The sequence below is a fragment of the Staurois parvus genome, unplaced genomic scaffold (assembly GCF_062004578.1).
Source record: "Staurois parvus isolate SC_StPar_1 unplaced genomic scaffold, SC_StPar_1.0 ptg000832l, whole genome shotgun sequence".
Classification (NCBI taxonomy): domain Eukaryota; kingdom Metazoa; phylum Chordata; class Amphibia; order Anura; family Ranidae; genus Staurois; species Staurois parvus.
The window spans coordinates 3471368-3493494 of record NW_028318628.1 but is presented as its reverse complement, the minus strand read 5'-3'; the positions used below and the strand labels follow the sequence as shown (position 1 = coordinate 3493494).

The 22127-nt window shown below is 41.4% G+C and overlaps 1 protein-coding gene across 3 annotated transcripts in view; it reads right to left on the bottom strand.

Annotated features, from left to right (window-relative positions):
- SHANK3 (SH3 and multiple ankyrin repeat domains 3) overlaps positions 1-22127 on the bottom strand; it is a 464876-nt gene that overhangs the window by 236970 nt on the left and 205779 nt on the right. For all 3 annotated transcript variants that reach the window (XM_089655308.1, XM_089655310.1, XM_089655309.1), the window contains 3 exons: positions 11330-11438; positions 6218-6369; positions 4421-4588 (listed from right to left, as the gene is read on the bottom strand). In XM_089655308.1, the coding sequence (XP_089511434.1) occupies positions 4421-4588; positions 6218-6369; positions 11330-11438 (429 nt within the window). The remainder of the gene's footprint in view (positions 1-4420; positions 4589-6217; positions 6370-11329; positions 11439-22127) is intronic.

Below are 22127 nucleotides of genomic sequence, written 5' to 3'. Positions count from 1 at the left end.
TACCAATATCCAGCATCATTGAAGCCATCATGTTTAAATTACATAGAAGCATGGTACAAAAGTGGAAATACCTGTGCTTCTGATTAGTTTTTTTCAGCGGGTTAACACAAAGATATAAATTGATGTTACATCTAAAGAACAGGTTGCCATTGAAAAAAATATTTTTTATTGCTCCTTCCATCAACATGCTGTGGAATAGTATTGGATGTGAATAAAGCATTACTCTATGTCTGTCCTGAAGCTACCCTTTAAAGTAGATGTCCAGTTAGATACTGCCTAAGCTTAAACCTGCTCCCACTCCCATTCTAAGCCGTATAGTAACTACCCTGTAAAGGAAACGTACAGTTAGGTCCACAATTTTAGATTTTTTCAGGTATTTACCAAAACATATTCAATCTATAGTTATATAATGGATATGGGCTAAAAATGCACACTCTCAGGTTTAATTTGAGGGTATGTACATCCAAATTAGAGGAAGTGTTTAGGAATTACAGCTTTTAAGAGTAGCGATCCCTCATTTTTCAAGGGACCAAAAGTAATTGGACAATTGAATCAAACGCTGTTTCATGACCAGGTGTGGGTTACTCCTTTATTATTTCTTCATCAATTAAGCAGGTAATAGGTCTGGAGTTGATTCTAAGTGTGGTATTTTCATCTGGAATCTATTGCTGTGAACCTACATCATGCATTCAAAGGAGCTGTCCGTGCAATGAAACAGACCATTGTAAGGCTTCAAAAATGGAAAAAATCCATCAGAGAGATAGTAGCAACATTAGGAGTGGCCAAAGCAACAGTTTGGTACATTCTGTGGAAAGAAGAACGCACTGGGGAGCTCAGCAACATAAAAAGGCACGGACTTCCACAGAAGACAACAGTGGTGGATGTTCACAGGATGCTCTCTATGGTAAAGAAAAACCCAATCACAACATCCAGACAAGTGAAGGACACTCTCCAGGAGGTGGGTGTATCATTGTCAAAGTCTACATTCAAGAGAAAACTTCACGAGAGCAAATACAGAGGGTTCACCACAAGGTGCAAACCATTCATAAGCCTGAAGAATAGAAAAGCCATATTTGACTTTGCCAAAAACATCTAACAAAGCCAGACCAGTTCTAGAAAAGCATTCTTTGGATGGATGAAACAAAGATTAATCTGTATCAGAGTGACAGGAAGAAAAACATGTGTAGAAGGCTTGGAACAGCTCATGATCTAAAGCACACAACATCATCTGTAAAACATGGTGGAGGCAGTGTGAAGGCATGGGCATGCATGGCTTCCAGTGGCACTGGGTTATTGATGTTTATTGAAGATGTGACAGAAGACAGAAGAAGCTGGATTAATTCTGCAGTGTTAAAGAGATACTGTCAGCCCAGATTCAGCAAAATGCAGCAAAGCTGATTGGACGGCGCTTCACAGTACAGATGCACAATGATCCAAAACACACTGCAAAAGCAACCCAGGAGCTTTTGAAAGAAAAGAAGTGAAATATTATTCAATGGCCGAGTCAATCACCTGATCTCAACCCAACTGAGCATTTCACTTGCTGAAGGCAAAACTAAAGGCAGAAAGACCCACAAACAGAAGAACAACTGAAGATAGCTGCAGTTAGAGCCTGGCAAAGCATCAGAAAGGAATAAACCCAGTCTTTGGTAATGTCCATGGGTTATAGGCTTCAGGCAGTCATTGCCAGTAAAGGATTTTCAATAAAATATTAAAAACGAACATTTTATTTATGATTATATTCATTTGTCCAATTACTTTTGGTCCCTTGAAAAAGGGGGGATGGCTACTCTGAAGAGCTGTAATTCTTAAACCCTTCCTCCAATTTGGATGTACATACCCTCAAACTAAACCTGAGAGAGTGCACTTTCAGCCCATATCCATTATATAAGTATAGCTTAAATATGTTTTGGTACATACCTGAAAAAAATACAATTGTGCCTGTGTCCAAATATATATGGACCTAACTGTATATACTTACCGGTTCTGAGGGTACTCTGGTCCGGTCACATGATCGACTCCCAGAATCAGCTTCAGTATAGAGGATGGACAGCCAATAACAGATGCCTCATAGTAAGCGTATGGGTGACGTCGCCGCTCAGGCACCGCAGCTGTTGTCGGCGATCTCCCCTCTTCACTGATGTCGGCGGCTAGGACCAGAGAACCTTCAGAATAGGTATAGACATCTTTCCTTTACAGGGTAGTAAGTATAGGGCTTAGAATGGGGGAGGGAATAGGTTTAAGCTTAGATGGCAGTTGACTGGACTTCCACTTTAATATCCTTATTTTTCTATTTAGTATCTTGCCTTCAAATTTGATCATTTACAGCTGAACTCTAGAAAACTACAAAGTCAACTTTTAAACCGCTCATTTAGTCTAGAGCCCTGGTGCCCAAAATGCAGCTCACTGGCCTTCTGCGTGTGCGGGTATTGGGCATCATACAGATAGCAGAGGAACAGAAGGGTGCTGGGCACTGGAAAGTACTCTGTGTTCCAGCACATGCCCCTGAAAGAAAGACTGTACTGAAGTTATCTCCACCAAGAGTACAAGTAAAATGCCAGCCAGAGAGAAGCATTGGAGTATGTGATAAGCAAGTAATCAATAACGGGGGATGGTGTGTGGGTTAACCTTTACTTCTATGACAACCAATGGGGGTGTTAACTTTAAGAGCCATGACCACCAATGTGGGGGGTCACCTTTACTGCCATGATCACCAATAGGGGAAAATGGAGATGGAGGAGTTAAATTTTACAGCCACTAACTACCAATATGGGAGGAGAGAAGGTTGAGTTTCACTGCCAGTGACCACCAGTACATGGGGGAAAGTGGTTAAATTTTACTGCCAGTGACCACAAATGTAGAGGGGGGTTAATAGTACTGATGCCAGTGCTGGGGCTAGTATTGTGTTCATTGACGGGAATGCTGGGAGTTCATTTTTTATTCACTGAAATTGATGTTGGGGGTTATCATTATGTTCACTGACACCAATGCTGGGGGTTATTATTGCGTTCACTGACACAGATGCTGGGGGTTATTACTGTGTTCACTCACACTGATGCTGGGGGTTATTATTGTGTGCACTAACACCAATTCTAGAGGTTTCTATTGTATTCACAGACACCAATGTTGGGGGTTATTACTGTGGCCACTTAAACCGATGATTTGGGGGTTACTATTACATTCACTGACACAGATGCTGGGGATTTCTTACTTCGTTCACTGACACCAATACTGGAGGTTATTATTATGTCCACTGAAACCAATGTTGGGGGTTATTGTTATGGCCACTGACATCAATGCTGGGGGGTTATTGCATTCACTGACACTGATGCTGGTGGTTATTATAGTGTTTACTGACAGCAATGCTGGAGGTTATTATTTTGTTCAGAGAGATTGAAGCTTTCTGTTATTGTAGTGTTCACTGACACTGATGCTGGGGGTTAGTATTGCATTCACTGACACTAATGTTGGGGGTTACTGTTATATCCAGTGACACCTGAACTGGGGGTTATTATTGCACTCAATGACACCAGTGCTGGTTATTGTACTCCAACTTTTTCAGTGTGCATGGTGATATGCTTAAAAAAATGCAGTAGGACTGAACTTTGTGGGTGCAAAAGTGCTCTGCTATTGTCTGGCCCTCTGGAAGTGTCAGGGGCCACCACTAGTCTAGGGGTGGGAAAATCACGTTTTCTTACCTGATCCTCCACTCCCCTAGCAAATGGTGCTCCCCTCTGCTCAGACAGTGGATTGTCCCTCTACATCTTTAAGTCCAATGCAGGACTTTAGTCCCTGTGTCAGTCTTGATGACGTCAGAGGACCTTAGACCCCCGAAGTGTAGGGGAGAAAAGGTTGTGGGGACTGATCTAGCAGCACAGAGGAGCCTGTGGGAGCAGAGGATCAGGTGAGTAGAACTGCTATCACAGTCCCCTAAGCATAAAAGTGCAATTAACCACTGCAAGGTAAGCTTTGCGCACAAAAGTATTTACATATTCTAAACAAGCAGTAAAAGCACTTTAAAACAAGCCCTTCTGTACTTCTGTAGCTATAGGTATTACGAGACATTCATCTTCAGTGTTCACAACAAAGGCACTGAAATCTTACCTATTTTCAGTGGAGAGCAGAATCTGATATAAACAAACAGCAGGTGTTTCTAAACTAGAATTAAGCTGACTTTAGAATCTTTGTTGTGATCTTTGAGAATGAATTACTTCACAGCACAAGCAGCTAGAGAGTTCAGGGAGGGCTCGTTTTAGATCTCTTTTACTGCATGGTAATAATATGTAAATACCTTAACTTCCATAGCTCAGGGCATAGCCCTAACCTCTCAACTACATGTGTTAAGTGCACACAGTTTTGAATCCAAAGCATGTTCCATGCTGTACTTCCTAGACAGTACTTCTGTAATACTATGTCTCACCTGATGAATCTCCTGCCAACCATTCTCATCTTCACAACCAAGGCTGGCATAGTCTCTGAGCAGAAGTTCACAACAGTACGGATCTCCTCCCACCATTGCGCTGTGATAGAGTGGTGTCAGGCCACGGCTGTCCTTATAATCTGGAGAAGCACCTAAGTCCAAGAGGGTCTGAGCACCAGAAGAACAGAGAAATATGGTAACGAGAGAAGGTTACATAAAAACCAAAGGAGTCACATATAGCTAGATTTATGAAAGAAGTTTATATACAAGATAAATTACTACATACCAGTATTAAGTACATTATAATGACAACAAATAACATTTAGTAGACAAAGGTATTGTATCTGTAGCACCCTCCTAGTTAGGTGCTAGGATGTGTATAGTTAGGCTAGGCATAGCTGTGTTTCTCTGCTTACCAGAGAGGCTGTCAGGTAAATGCAGCGTGGTATTCTGCATAATAGAGTGCTGCCCACCTTCGGGAAGCTATGAGAGATTCCCAGAACATGGGTAGGGGCTAGGCATAGGAACAGCATGAATATGGATGCAGCCCTGGCCAATTGCAGGGGAAGGCAGTCCCATTGCATGCTGGGAGTGTAATTTATATTCTGAGAGCACATGGGTTCAGTGTCTTTTCCCAGTAGTGGGTTGCACCAGCCAGGCTGGAGGCAGGTTACTTCACCTGGCGCTTGTTGCCATTTGGCTTCAGGTGGATTGACCCAAGGGCCTGAAGTTAGAGAGAGTGACCCTGGTTTTGCAAGAAGCTGACTGAGGGGAATTGTCTGCCAAGGCTCTGTCTAGTATCACTGGAGGGTTTTGCTTGGAAGATTGGAAGGAGGCATCCATTCTATCCTTGGGCCTTGTGAGTAATGACATTGAGGAACTTGGGGGTGTTGTGTGCTCGCTACCTCCCCTGGGGTTTGATAGTCAGCATGAGTCTGGAAAAAGGGAACACTGGATAGCGTTCCGAAGAGATTATCCAAGTGCTACTAGCTACTACTGCAACGGACTTTGCTTGGCTACGTTACCTTTGGGCTGCCATAACTGGCTTAAACTTGAGCTTAGCCCTGTAACTACTACTACTGCTAAAGGGACTTTGCTCAATATGCTATATATGTATGCCAAAGAGAAGTCTGCTATCTACAGTCAGTCAAGACTTCTACAGTGTTCAACTAAGAAATCAGCTAGAGCTCCACAGTATGAATAGTTCTAATTTTGGAGTATTCTACTACAATTCCCCATCCCTATCCTAAGTTCTACAATAAACTCCAAAAACATAAAATCCCCTAGACTGGTCATTAAAGATAATGAGTAGAAGTGTGTGTATGTATCTGACTGAAGAAATACACTGTGCCTGGCTGCGGGGCAAACTAAGGGGAAACTGGGGCAATAAACGGCTCCTGCGGGGGTAGCACTACATATCCTACTATCTTTGATAGTATTCAGTTTTCTTTCCAGCACGGTCTCATCAGCTCAGGCATCTGACAATCTATTAAGTCAGAAAATGAAAAATATCACCTACATTTTCACATTCCTATTACATAGAGAAGTAAAGTCCTGAATTATTGTAGAAAGATAGTGAAGCAGAGAATGAAGCCGCACTCTGCAGTGTCAAACCATGAGGTTTATTAAAAAACAAGCTTCCAGAAAGTGTTGATTTCCATACCAATTATCATATTCTTTCACATGAATATAAGATTCGTCATTTCTTAGCACAAAAGGACCAAGCCATTATCATAACTATGCATACATTTCTTTTTTTCTATGTAAAAAACATCACAGATCTAAACCCCCACTCACCATCAGTACGGCATGGTTGCGGTATCGCACCGCTTTGTGCAGAGCCGTTAGCCCCTCGCGTGTTCTAAAGTCAAGGTGTGCACCTCCACTTCGTAGAATTTTCACCATCTCTGCTCCTCCCTCTAGCTGTGAAGCAAGGGTGAGAGGGCATTCTGTAGGGGACAAATCACATGAAAATCCCATATGTATATCCAACAGCTATACTTTAAAACCTGTCCTAAGGTGACAATATACTACATCAGCCACTTTAACAGAAAGCAGTGATGAAGAAATTAGCAAGTTGATAACAATGAATGTTATAACCCTATATAACAGGCTAATCAACAATGAGTGTGTGGTTCTCTTTCACTGCCATGACCACCAATGGGAAGGTTAACTTTCGCTGCCATGACCCCCAATGCAGGAAATGAGAGGGGGTCATTTTCACTGCAATGACCACCAATACGAGGGGGGGAAAATGGGTGGTTAACTTTTACTGCCATGATCACCGATAGTGAGGAAATGGGGGGCTAACTTTCATTGCAATGATCAACAATGCAAGTGGGGGGGGGGGTTACTTTACACTGCCACTGACCACCAATTTAGGGAGGTTACATTTTACTGCTAGTGACCACCATTGTTGGTGGCGGGGTTAATAGTACTGACAATGCTGGAGTTATTATTGTATCCACTGAAACTGGTTTGGGTGTTATCATTACGTCCATTGACAGCAATGTTGGAGGTTATTATTGTGTTCACTGACAACAATGTTGAGGGTCATTATTACACTCACTGACACCAATGCTGGGGGTTATTATACTCCAACATCTTCAGTGTGCATTGTCTTATGCTGCAAAAAGTGCAGCAGGAACAAAATGTTTTGGTGGTGAGGTGCAAAAATGTGCTGCAATTGTGCAGCCCTCCATAAGTGTCAGGGGCCGAAATTGAGGCCCTCTATGATTTTCAAGTTGACCACCGCTAGACTAGATAGAGCGAGTTAACCATTTTCAAACATTACATAAAGGATCTAATGAATAGTCTTATGGTAATAATAAGGTTTTTATTTAGGGAAAACAACAGATTCACATAACTGAAAAAAAAAGTATGTATATATATATACAGTATGTTTAAAATGTTTACCGTACGTGCGCAATTTTTAGTGCAATTCATTGCACTAATTTCAGTTCACCACTGGGCACCACCACCAAAATGACAACACACTCTGAAATACAGCTCATAAGCAAACTCCCCAAAAATTAAATATAGTGAGTGCAAATTACAAAGGAAAGTTCACAAAGTGAAAATGAAAACACATAAATAATACTCGCCTAATGGAACAATTAAAAATAGCTGACAAAAACAAACCAAACACTAAAACAAATTTACATTTTTCCAACTGCACTCAAATGAAATTATTCTGTGTATGGAGTAATCCTACACATCTCGGAAACAAGGCTTTTATTAAGTGTTTTTGCATGGCAAGACCACTTACTGTTGTCTCACATATATATTCTTATTATTATAGCCAAATTTTCAACTCTAACTCCTCCCACAGTTTTTACACTACATAGACAGTAATATACCGAAACGTGCGGATTGTTCCCGATTGGTGTGCTATTACTTTGTGGAACGTTTTGCCGAATGGTTCACGAAATATCGGCGTTTTTGTGGTGAAATTGGTCCCATAGGAATAAAAGGCGGAATGTTCAAAACTAGAGTGGGAGCTGACAAAAGCTAGAGTGTGAGCTGAAAAATCAGGACATGATTTCTAAACTGCCATCACTCCCTCATTTTCAAGCCCACCTACACAAATATTATATCAAAACGTTCAGCTATCCCTGCTATAGTTACTCCGCCCACTCCAGTTGTAGACTACTGGTGGAGCAAGAACACTTCACACAATTTCCCCAGAAATTGTAGCTTTTCTAGTTTCTTTTGTTTTACTAAATTGAAAAATTGTATTGTACATCTGTTGAAACATTCTCAGATGCTACAAAAAACATAAACTTGTACCAACTTGCAGCAGAAACCTAAAATGTCTGATACTAGCATTAGCCACAGAAGATGAGCAGCACATTGGCTTAGTGGCTAGCACTCCTGCCCTACGGCACTAGGTTTGGATCCCAACCAAGCAACTGCTTGTATGGTATTTGCATATTCTCTCTGTGCTTGCATGGATTTTCCCTGGGTGCTCTGGTTTTCTTCTCATACGCCAAGACAGGCTTCTAGGTTAATTAGCTCCTGTCTATACAAGTTCTAGAATGTATGGTAGGGGCCTTAAATTGTAAGCTCTTTGAGGGCAGGAACTGATGTGAATGTACAATGTGCAATTGTGTAATTTATTAGCGTTATACAAATACCTGTAATAATGGGAGAAAGATTGGAATCTCTGTCAAGTTTTACACATCCCTTTTGAAGAGATGTCCCCTTATTTCTTAGTTGCTTTATGGAATGGTTGTGAACCTTCAGGTTGGAGTACTAAATACAGATTTGTAACCACCTTTTAAGCAGGATCACAAAAGAGAATTTCAAGTGAGGTGGATTTTCAGGTTAAATCTAGGGTCCTAAACTTTGTTGCCATACTGTGGCGCAATAAAAGGTTCTAGAAGAATGGTCGATTGGCAATACTGTGATTGTCTTTCACAAATTGAAAACTTAGACGAACAATGGACAAACAAGTAACATAGACACTTTTCTTTAGATATTTAACATATTGTGTTTGTATGACCATATAGTTCCTGTATGTTGGGATTAAACCACAAAGATGTATGAGGTGAGGGGTACCTCTGGTCATACCCCAATAGTTGTAATAGCCCTCCACTAGGCTATAACAGAAGTTTCTGATAGAGTCTCCTGTTGGCGTAAGACAGCTGAAGACTTATGGATGAAGTTCCCTAAATATTAAAAAAAAAAAAAAAAACATGCCACAGTTGCTACAACAGCGGAGTTTGAATTATCTTTAAAGGAAGTCAACCAATGTTGTACAAGTGCCAACTGTAAGGCCATAAAATAATTATATAAACTGGGGTAAGACAGTCTTCTGCAGATGCTCCAGGTAGATCTGGCTATGCGAGGGGAAGCAGGGGTTGGTGGATTAACAAGCACCATCTGTTGGAGATCAATCTCTTCCTGACAGTGTTTCCTAAATAGCTAAATCAATTCCTGAAAAGGTTCAGGAGGCATATAAGAGGGGAATATGAGGGTCCCATCTCCCCAAGAGCATCTGTCCAAAGCACAACATCTAGGCTAGTGTAGCTTTTTAGCTACTGCAGCATGTGTTACCTAAAGTGAGTAGGATCATGTTTTAAGCCTCTTCCACTGCTTTGACACATCCTCAGTTTACTAGCTTATGCTGTATGACTAATCTTCCCCCAGGAAAAAAAACATCTATGGTCCTGAGTAGGTTCTTTATTATCTAGACCAGGGGTGTCCAAACTTCTGAAGAGGAATTGTCTTGGGCCACACATAAAATAGGGATAGCTGATGAGCAGAAAAAGTCAAGCAGATCACAAGTTAACGATCACTGATATAGAAAATGTACCTATCTGAGTAAAAAAACTTTTTTTTAATATATTTTTTATTTAAAAAGTAAAAGAAGGCAATATACAACTAGTGCAAAATTTGACACTGTTTTTGATAAACTGACACATCAATATCTGGTTTGATGGATGTAGTAGCAATTCTCAATGAATTCTCAAGGTGCTCATCAGATATTTTGGTTCTAATTTTGCCTTCGTGTGTTCATCCTTGTGCTCATAAATATAGGTGCTGCCGAAAACTGATGACATGAATAAGGCGTTATTGTGAAGAGTGGGAAGATAAAACTTATAAACTTATAAATGTCTAGTAAAGAGACACTGTCACATTTTTCTTTGGCTGCATGTGTTTGCTCAGTGTAAATGCATTTTTAGGCAACTTTATAATTTTGCTTCGGGCCGCATTCATAGCCATCATGGGTAGCAGGTTGGACACCCCTGATTTAGACTAACAGGAGAATTCCCTCAAACTGGGTTGTCTACACTGACAAATCTCAGTGAAATGAAAGGCCTTGCAATAAGTTTGAAAAAAAAAAGGTGGATGTGTCCTATCTGAAGTGGGGTTCAGAGTTAAATTGAAGTTGCCAATAATACGAGTTGGGCAGGTAGGAAATGATGAGATTTTGTCTGCTAATTCACTTAGCAATGATTCCTGGACAACTGTAGGTAGATACACTGTCTCCACAAGGAGGGGGAAATGACAAAGCAAAGAGTGTAGCATAAGGTATTTGCCTCAAGTCAGAAACCACCTGTAAACATCCAGTCAAAAGGTAAACCTCTATGGACCAACAGAGTTACCCTGTGGTATAGCTGGGGTAAAAGGCATGGAAACCCCAGGACACCCTTTCTCTTTTAAGTGATAACATCTTTTGGCCTGTAAAATGGGTTTCTTGAATGCAAAGTATATAGGGATTATGTGTTTTAATAAAATGAAACAATAACATGTTTGGAATTTTAATTTAATATGCTTGGAAGGGACAAATTGAGAGATGAGAGTATCTCCAACCAGCTCAGAGACCAGATACCAGGAGATACAGAGACAAGTGGAGGGAGAGAACATTTACATACATCTGCATATAGAAAACATTAATACTAAATACTAATGGGACAGAAAATGAAGAAGAAAACACCACAGGTGGCACAAAGATGGCATTAATAACCTGAGAGAGGTTCTAATTCTTCTCTATCTGGAATTACAAAAATAAAACCTTGGGTAGAGCTGAGATTAGGGTTTGACTTAGTGGATAAAGTATCCCACCTGAATTGCTCTGATTTTCCTCACTTGGTGTTGTACACATAATTTTGTTTTAAAAATGGCATACGGTAGGCAAAAAACTGTTTTTTCTTTGCATTGTAACAAGTGGTGTCATTAAATGCCATAAACCAGGCATGTGTGCTTCAGTGCTCAGAAACTCCTGCATCATTTTTAAAGTCCACCACATGTAACTACATATATTTCAATGATTTAAATGCACCTTTATCCTAATATATCCTTTAATTAAACTCAATAATTATATATTATGCATTTTTCAAAACTGCATTACATCTGAAAAAATCTTCATTGGATTTAATTGTGTGTGCTGTAAAATCCACTTACCTCCTGTATCTGGATCTTGATAGTTGGGGTCCAGACCCCTCTCCAGCAGCCTGCTCACCTTCTCCATATTTAAAGACTGAACGTACTCCATAAATTTCTTTAGATTCCCCTATGCCAGAAAAAGAACAGAAAGAAGAACATTAAAAAAAGCAATCTATAGCAACTATTTGATGTTGTATGGGATCATAGAAAAGCTGTAGTACATTTAATCTAATATGATCCAGTAGCTGACAAACCCATGGGGGACTGGAACATTGACCACAATGCACATTTATCAAATCAAACACTGCCTTCAATTTCCCAACATACATTTACATCTTATCACCGATATATATTTACCTTATCAGTTAAAATATGGCTTTGATAAACATTCTATTTATTACTTAAAGTGGAACTAAATTCTTGTAATCAAAAATTGACTATTTGTAATCCTTATGCTGCTAGCAATTGTAAATAGATAGGAATGTATATTACATTTATATGTTTTTTTTTTAATCTTTATTTTCATAAAAGTCAATATGGAAAAGAGAAAATATACATATTCCCAAGGAGAAGACCGCAACGGCCTCCAAGGAAATACTACAACAATATAACATGCTATATGAGGTCAAGTACCAGCTAGTAACAAATATTGTTGGATGATCTGCTTAAAACCTTACAGAAACCAAGGGGGAATGTATGGAGAAAGGGTAGGGAAAGGAGGGGGGAGGGGGGAAAGGGTAGTAAACAAAGAAGGGGGTAAACAGAAGAAAAGAGTACAATAGGAAACAAAAAGCATGCATAACCTTCCTGGTCAGAAAGTCCCTGAAAGAGACTGATAACGGAACAAAATACTACAATTACAGCATTAGTTGTCTATATATGTCAGAGGTAGGAAAATCAAGCCACGAGGCCCAACACCTAAAGAACTTGTCATAAGTGTGTGCACATTGATGTCTCCACTCCTTAGTCTCCATAATAACATGAACCTTCTGCAGCCACTCTTTGACTGTAGGTACTACAGGAGATTTCCAGTGAATTGGGATAAGACATTTACCAGCATTGAGGAGATGGGGCATCAAGGGACGTTTATATGACCCAACCGATTGCTTTTTGTCATGAAATAGGATAGGTAAAGGATTGTCTGCCAATTATAATTGTGTAACATCATGAATTATATTCCAGATGGAGGACCAAAAAAAGGTGGATAGCTGGACAGTCCCACCACAAGTGTAGGAAAGTGCCCCTCTGCCCACAACCTCTCAAGCAAAGCCCGGATAATGTTGGGAAAATATGCAATAGTCTGTCAGGTACCCTATACCATCTGGATAGAAATTTGAAACACGATTCCTGAGCTTTTGAGTTAACCGATGAAGCATAAGCTAAGGAAGTTATTTTATCAATACTACAGTCCAACAGGTCTCTACCTAACTCTTTCCCTCACTCCCAGATGTAGTAGGGAGTTGAAGTAGTCAATTTCTCCAACAGTAATTTATATAATTTGGAGGGAAGCTGGGTAAAACCTGCCCTATCTAGGCACATAGACTCAAACCTACAAAAGGAGTCGCACGATCTCATATATGTTCATATGGTGTCAAAAAATGTGCTGAGCTGTCTATGTTCCCAACTATCCTAGGGTGACATGGCCATTCTGTGCGGAGATCTATTAGTGACTTCAAATGCTTGCCGGACATAAATCGGTAACATCAGATCTCATTAGGTCCCCCCCAGTGTCTGAAGAAAGCTAGTTCCTCTCTTGGAATGAGCCATGGATAACCTCCAAGAGGGGAGAGTGGTGAAGGGAAATTAGCCAAAGACAATTTCTTGTTTAAGCTATTCCAGATAGTCAAAGTTGTGGAAGAGAGCGGGGAGACCCAGTCTGAGAGACCCCGAAATGTCTAAGGAAGCCAAGGGGCATGAGCCAGGTTCTAGCCTGTCATGGTCTTTTCTAGAGGAACTCATAATTTGTGCCCTGTATTTAGGTTCCAATTAAAAATAAAGAGTAAAGCAGTGGCTCCATAGTACACTGAAAGGTATGGCAGACTCTTCGTATGATGCATGAGGTCATATGCGTCACACAAATTTAGTGAATTCCCATCAAACTTAAAGAAAAAAGGCCCTAGGTAAGCAGATGGGAACCATCTGGAAAAAAAAAATAAGAATTTCCGAATGGTCATCATTTTCAATATACTTATCCTACCGAACCAGGTGGTTTGTACTTTCTCCCAGGCTTTCAGTTCCTCCTGGACAGAGCGTAACAATGCAATAAAATTGACCCTGTATAGATCCTTCAGATCAGCGGGCAGTTTGATACCCAGGTGAGGGGGGAGTCTTGCCATTTGAAGGGAAATGAATGCTCAATAGCTCGTTGTTCAACCTGCGAAATATTCAAAGGTAGAATGACCAACTTCCCAAGGTTAATCTTAAAGTTGGATAGATAATGGAGTGATCTATTTCACTCAGGAGGCTAGGAAGGATAAGAAAAAAAGAACATTGTCTGCAAATGCAGCCAGTTTATGTTCGGTGGATCCCACCTGAACACCAATAATATCAGGATTCAATCAAATCCGGCGTAAAAAGGCCTCCATGATCAAGGCAAATAATAGTGGTGACAGGAGACATCCCTGCCTTGTCCTGATTGAAAAGAGTTGGGATAAAACCTGGTTAACTTTCACCTGGGCCGTAAAGAGTGGCAATCCAAGATTGCACCTTGGTCCCACGTCTGAGCCTATGCAATATACGTGATTTAAATACCCAGTCTATGCGATCAAAAGCTTTCTCGGCATCTGACAAGAGGACAAGATAAGGGGTTTTTGAAGCAGAAATCCAGTGGAAAAGGAAAATAGCTCTCTGGGAGTTGCCCCATCTTCCTGGCCAGGGATAAACCACATTTGGTCAGCATGAACCAAGTCACCTAGGAACTCTCTTAAACAGTTAGCCATAATTTTCGCCAAGATTTTTATATACGGATTTAGTAAAGAAATTGGACGGTAATTCTGGCAATAAGCTGGATCTTTCCTCTCCTTGGGGATAACAGTTATATGAGCACGCAGTGCGTCCAGGAATACACAACCCGTCTTCGCTAAAGGATTAAAATATGTCATCATTTGAGGCAAAAGGAGGTCCGAGTATTGAAGAAAATATTGGCGAGAAAACCTATCCCAGCCAGGGCTTTTCCCTGAGGGCATAGTTTTGATTGTAGAAAGAATTTCCGCCAGGGAGATATCTCTTTCCAAGTCAGAGATAACTCTGTCAGAAGTTGTGGATAAGTAAATTTCGCCTAAGTAAGCGTCTGTTGACGCGCTGCATCTGGACTTAGCCTCCCCACTCTCTGAGACTTTAAGATTGTAAAGGGGGTGATAAAAATCCCAAACGCAGTTGGTGATCTGGGATGGGAAATTCAGAGCACACATGAGGAATATAGGAACATGAAGATTTTTTTCTGAGTGCCCTCGCCAACATTTTTCCACATCTATGGCCTTGGTCATAAAATGTATGGGCCATTTGTCTAAGTTTATGTCTGCACTGGGCATCTAAAAGCTGTTGCAGTTGCGTCCACAAGTCAGTAAGTTGGGCCTCTATCTGGGGGTCATTCCTCTATTTGTGTCAATAGGAGAGATCTGAGATCTTGGATAGCAAACTGGTTAAATCAAAATTCAACAGTTTTTTTAAATGAGTGGCCTGTGCAATAAAGGCTCCCTTGATGACAGCCTTATGTGCCTCCCAAATCACGCTTTCGGAAACCTCCCCAGCCATGTTGTCAACAAAATATTGTTGCAAAACCTTGCAATCAGGGCCTGATCCGAGAGCATGATGGGATGAATCTTAGTGGGAATAGACATTATCCAAATGAGACTGGTCAATCAGGTGATCAATCTGAGAGTATGACTGGTGTACTGTGGAAAAATAAGAGAAGTCTTTATCGTTGGCATGAAAAACCCTCCAACAGTCCACCAGCCACAGATCTTACAAAGATCTAGAAACATGTTTCCTAGCAGAGAAAGACAGTATGGACTTGCCCAAGGAAGAATCCAGTCGGGGGTCCTGACATACACTGAAATCGCCCCCCAAGATTACTGAACCTGAGGAGAAGTCCTGCAAGATTTCTAGCATTTTATCAATAAAAAACCTGGTCAGAATTCAGGGCATAAATATTCACTAATGTAAAGGGGTTACCATCGCGTATCTGCCCTCAGGGTCCTCAATGTGTGACTCCGGGACAAAGGGGCAAGTTTTGTGAAAGGCTATTGCCACGCCCTTGGCTCGCTTAATCAGGGACATGCTCTGAAACCAGTAGTCAAACAGGTGCAGTGGCAGTTTTGGGATCGATCCCGACACAAAGTGGGTTTCCTGCAACATCAAAACCTGTGGTTTAAGGGCCTTTACTTCTTGCCATACTCTACTGAGCAGCGGGAGCTCCGGGATCAGCTGCCATCCTCCGCCATGGCTTAACCACACCCCCACATTCACATGTTTTAACATTTACTGTTTTTTTTCTTAATTTTTCCAGTTGCTTTCTCATTTTTGGCCTAGGCCAAAAATATGTCATACATCCCAGGGATCCTGGAGGAGAGGAGAAGGGGCTTTCTGAGCTAAGCACGCTCATCTGCATGCATGCCTGAGTTAAGGGCAGATGGATTCCAGGAAGTAAATGCTACACGAATCATCTGTCGTTATTCAAGTTGGCCACAGCTAGGAGGATGTTTTGCAAAGTGATTTCTCAGTAAAATATAAGCATGGAGACATGGAGGATGGATACGTTTGCTTTGAATATTAAAAATTAATGAAACAGTATTTCAGTTTTTGGTGTTTAGATACAGTTTAGTTCTGCTTTAAAGTGAACCTTCACTCTTCTTTACTACTTTATATAATGTTGCTCCTTCCCCCTACTTTATTATTTGCATATATTTCTTTACAAATGTGTTTCTTAATAAAACCACTGAAGCTACCCCCTTCTCACCTAGGAGAGAATGACGTAGTTCTAGCTGCTCGCAGCCTCCTGGATTATCCTTGTCACAGTATTCCAAGAGGTTTCCTGTAATAAACACCTCACTGAGCATGCACCAGGAATTATCCAGCATACAGTACTGCACATGTGTAGAGAACTATCAAGCACACTGCACATGCAACATGAAGCGCCATCAGAGGCTGGCAGTTGGAGGCAGCAGCTCCCTGATGACGTAGGAAATAACGGAACAGGGTGTACCTATAGTGGGGTAATGTGTAAGCCATACCCAAGTAAGCAACTCCAGCCAGAGCCACCTAGCGCTTATCCGATTACGTTTCCGGCGTGGCTCCTGCCAATCACATTGTGGATGAGTAGGAGTAGATGTTCCACCACCCCTACAGTCACGAAAGTCCACATCAGAGAGATTGAGAATTTGAAGAAATTACAGTAGATCATCTTTGTCACGGAGAGTGGCCGAGGTTCCATCTTTAGTAGCTGTAAGCCAGAACAGAAGCCCTAACGGTATGTAGCTCCTGCAGAGCACAGGGTGTCCAGTAGAGGGTGCAAGGTTCTCTTCAGCTCCAAAGTGCGGTGGGATAGATCAGAAAAAAAGTATAGCTTCGAGCCTTCAAATTCCAAGCAAAGGCATTTGCGCATACTCCTCATGGCCCCAGGGCTCTATGAGCGCTTTATATTTCAATGGGTAGTGCAGGGGATTTTCCAAAGATTTTTGTAAAAGCAGAAAGCAAAGTTGGAATCAGGGTGGTTGTTTTAACCGATTCAGGCAGCCCGCGAATCCTCAGGTTTTTTATGCAGCTCCTGTTCTCATCATCAAGCTGGGAGAGTAAATCCTCAATGCTGCAATCTTGTTGATCTAACCAGTCTTGCAGGGAAAGGAGTACAACCGTGGACTCACTTTGTTGTGTTTCAAGGGCTTCAACCCGTGAGCCTATCAGTATCAGCTTTGAGTTCTTGGAAACAAGCTTTGTATGTGTCTTCTAGCTGCTTGAAAAAGGCTGCCAGATCAGCCTTTGTGGGGAGCTCACTAAGGTAGTGCTTGATGTCCCAGCAGGGATCCTGAGGGAGTGAGGAGTGCGGCAAGGGGGACTGCCATTTCCCTGTGGCTGAAGGGGAAGATGTGGAGGGAGGTTGGGACTCAACCTGCAGTGTGGCATCCATGATAGAATTGTCTCCGAGGTGTGCTGGCATCTCTACAAAAAGGGAGGAGGAAGGGTCTGCCATGATGGCGCCGGCCAGCTTACTTGCCCGTGGCCCAGAGAGGAGCGGGACAATGTTGCGCTTGTTGGAAGGGTCAGCTGGCAACGCTGTTTTCTCTTTCCGCGGCATCACAGCCGTGGAATCGGGAGGCTGTGGTGGCTGTGAGCAGTGTTTAGTGGCGGTGGGCAGTGGGATCAGCTGCCATCCTCCGCCATGGCTTAACCACGCTCCCACATTTACATGTTTTAACATTTACTGTTTTATTTTTATTTTTTTCAGTTGCGTTCTCATTTTTGGCCTAGGCCAAAAATATGTCATACATCCCAGGGATCCTGGAGGAGAGGAGAGGAGAAGGGGCTTTCTGAGCTAAGCATGCTCATCTGCATGCATGCCTGAGTTAAGGGCAGATGGATTCCAGGAAGTAAATGCTACATGAATCATCTGTCCTTACTCAAGTTGGCCACAGCTAGGAGTATTTTTTGCAAAGTGATTTCTCAGCAAAATATAAGCATGGAGACATGGAAGATGGACATGTTTGCTTTGAATATTAAAAATTAATGAAACAGTATTTCAGTTTTTGGTGTTTAGATACAGTTTAGTTCTGCTTTAAAGTGAACCTTCACTCTTCTTTACTACTTTATATACAGTAATGTTGCTCCTTCCCCCTAATTTATTATTTGCATAAACAGTATTTCTTTACAAATGTGTTTCTTAATAAAACCACTGAAGCTACCTCCTTCTCACCTAGGAGAGAATGACGTAGTTCTAGCTGCCCGCAGCCTCCTGGGATATCCTTGTCACAGTATTCCAAGAGGTTTCCTGCAATAAACACCTCACTGAGCATGCACCAGGAATTACCCAGCATACAGTACTGCACATGTATAGAGAACTATCAAGCACACTGCACATGCAACATGAAGCGTCATCGGAGGCTGGCAGCTGGAAGCAGCAGCTCCCTGATGACGTAGGAAAGAAAATAGGGGGGTAAGACTCAATGTGCGACAGTGGAGCGGTGGATTACATCAGACAACGCTAGATTTGCAGGACAGGTGAGTATGTTTTTTTGAAGGCAACTCAATGCATAAGGTAAGATGGGATGGAAAATAAAACACGTGAGTCAGCATTACATGCAGTAAAACACTTTGCCCAAACTCTAAAAAAAAAACCCAAAAAACAGCATCGAAAGCATTTTCTTATAACATACTCAAATGCACCTGCTAGGGCTGCTTACAATAGGCCTATAGCCTTGTTCCCCAACATTATATATGTCTTGCCCATTATTTTTATACATTTTTGAATGAAAGAACCAATATGTATATTTATTTGCAAGAAAGCACATCTTAAGACATTTATCTGCATTTCAAAAGGCCAGATTTGGCATACACGTATAGATTTTCGTTTCAAGAATATTCGTTTGATTTTCTAATTGTTACTGATGTCAAATCGATGTTTGTTTTCAACAGCAATGATGGTAAACTTTGAAGGGGCACGAAGGAAAACTTTTCTCGATTAAACAAATTTTCATCCAGTGTCTGTGATTATAGTTTAGAAATTACATTAATTTTGAAAATCAAATGTTAAAAGTAAAAGACAATTTTCATCACCATATTTCGTCCCAGTTTCCTGATGTGTTTTGGCGATATGGAGCCGATGGTGGCAATCTCCTCCATGTCTTCTGACAGTGCCCAAGGCTTCAGCCCTTTTGGTGAGGGATGACTGACTTTATCAAACAACTTACTACTGTGGACCTGCGTGATGACCCGGAGGGCTGCCTGTTGCATCTTTCGGTGAGACCCATCAAAAAATATAAGGCTTCTCTCACTATTCAGCTGCTTAACGTGGCCAAGGCATGTATCCCTATACGGTGGAAAGACAACTACCCTCCTACCCTCTCATTGTGGTTCTCCAAGGTGAACTAGCTTAGGGACATGGAGGATCTCATGGCCACCCTCTATAATAAGGAGGAGATATTTAGGGACACCTGGCGCCCTTGGCAATACTTTGTATGTACAGATGCATACCTGACCAACTTTACTCACCCCCACTGAATGTCTCGCTACCCTCCTACCCTCTCATTGTTGTTCTCCAAGGTGAACGAGTTTAGGGACATGGAGGATCTCACGGCCACCCTGTATAATAAGGAGGAGATATTTCGGGACACCTGGCACCCTTGGCAATACTTTGTATGTACAGATGCATACCTGACCAACTTTACTCACCCCTACTGAATGTCTCACCTCTACCTGCCTTGACCTCTCACCCTGGGAGGGGATGCAACTCCCAAGGGCTCTTGTTCTGTTTCTCCTATATCCCATCCCTCCTCTCCCTCTGCTCTCTCCTTTTTCATTTAACTCTCTCTGCACTGTTATAACTTTACTTTTCTTTTTTCCTATCTGTTCCAGCCCCTACAGTATGCTACTATGGGGTTCCCCCTCACTTTTTTCCCCCATTTTGCTTGTCTTTTTTCGATACTGGTATGGTGTTTGCTCTGTCGGTTTGATATTTTTTGTACGTTATTTTTCACATTTTTGTAACTATACAGTCGGTTCGCGCTTTGTGCTTTGGCATACTCCTCCTTCTCTTAGGATGTTATTTAAACGATCACCCAATGATTTGTTTTGGTCATGTTTTGTTGTCATATATGTGCTGTTTCATTTGCTCATGATACCTTATTCTCACATACAAACTTGATGAACCCCTATGTGACTATTTCAAGCATGGTCTAGATGTTTATATCAGTTTTCTCTGTATTCTGGTGAATCTTTCTCCTGGTTCTCTTTTATTGTATGTTAATTTCACAAATAAAGAATTGTTTTAAAAAAAGAAAATTTTCAAACGACATTCGTCCATTCATCGAATGTTCAGAAAATTTTCGTACAACGTTTCTTAGGAATATTCTCGTCCAAAAGTCTGCAGATGTATGGCCAGCTTTATGAATGGGTGGTTGCTCCCTCATTTGGGTGTTAACGCAAAACTACACTGCGTCCGAGCACCACAAATCAAAAATGCTATTTAATGAATTTTTTAATATTCAAACTCTCCCATCCATTCAAATCTCCATGATTTATCAAAAATCACTTTGAACCCCCCCGCCACCCCAACATTTTTGGTCATGGCCTTTGTAAATAAGTGCAGATGATTCATGTAGCATGTAGCATTTACTTCCTGGAATCAATCAGCCCTTAGCTCAGGCATGCAGGCAAGAGGATGTGCTTAGCTGAGAAAACACCTCCTCCAATCCTGAAGACTCCTGGGATCATCATTTGCCTGGGCATGGAAATCAGGAAGTAACTTTTTGAAAAGAGCATGCCTTGCGGGGTTGTTTCCTGTGACTAAATAGACTACAACTACTGTCAGCTATTATGGCTGACAGCTTGTAGTTCTCAGTGAACTACGAGGGCACTGGTGGGTACTCCCGTAGTTCATTGATCTTCCTGCTCTCGTGTAATGGACAGACAGCTATCCTCAGTGCCGGTTCACATATATGCAGATTGGATGTGGTTTTAACCGTTGAAACCGCATCCAAACCGCACCGCACATGTATGAATCAGCTCTGAGAGTCTGCAAGAGCCTGACATTGTACCTGTGATCTGCTGATCGCTGATGAAATGCTCTTAAGGCTCCTTAAAAAAATTAGGAAAATAGGAGGCACATTAAAATAGCCTATGGATCTATCAATTCCTATGGGGCATGTCACACATTGAAAGTTTTAAATATAACTTTTAAAGTCATTTTCGTTTTTACAGATGCAGGATGTGGTTTATCATATGGCATTATATTTTTTTATGTGTTATATGTTATGATATATAGCCTGAGTATAGGTGCAAACCATCATAGTATTTGTGAACCGAATCAGTCTTTGCAGCTGATGTAATAAAATAATATATTTAGGATCGGCATGTTGGACAACCGCCATTTTAGTGTAGCCACCCAATCAAAACTACAGAGACCCTATAAACACAGCCTGGAAATGGCAGCATGTCACTTCCTGAAGACACCACCAGGTGAACCGTACGTAGAAGCATGATCCCTTCACTGCCGAGTCCTACATGACGTCACGTCCAGCTTGCTAACAGGAGGCTTGGAACGCACGCCAACATATCTCAGAGAGACATGCTGATTTTGTAGCGGTTGTACAGACTGGTGCCGGGGTACAGGCACCATACAATGTGAGTATGTTTACATTTATTTTATGAACCATGGTTCTCAATAAATACTACATTTAGAGCATATTTTATAGATATTCATTTTATTACTTTGAGTCCCTTTGAGAGACATTACTGAAAGAAGGGGAGCCTGGAGACCCACCATATGAGAGCCTACAGAGGGGGATCTATATGCCATGTGATCATCTAAGAGCTATTTAACCATCCAGTATGGTGGCCAACACCTTCTGGTGAGTGTGAAATTTGTACAATACTTACAAGTGGTGGAGAAGATCTTTCTGGACCAAATTGGCACTCCTCTATAGGGCTCTAATTCACATTTGGACTATTATGTCACTTCATATAAGATTTCTTATGTTATATGTGGTGTTGGGATAGCACTTTACACATATTTATGGTATATCTGTATGTTAGTAAAAATTTAAAAGTGAGCGCTATCCAATCAGCAGCTAAGCACTCAAGGTAACCAACATAAACCTTACAATAG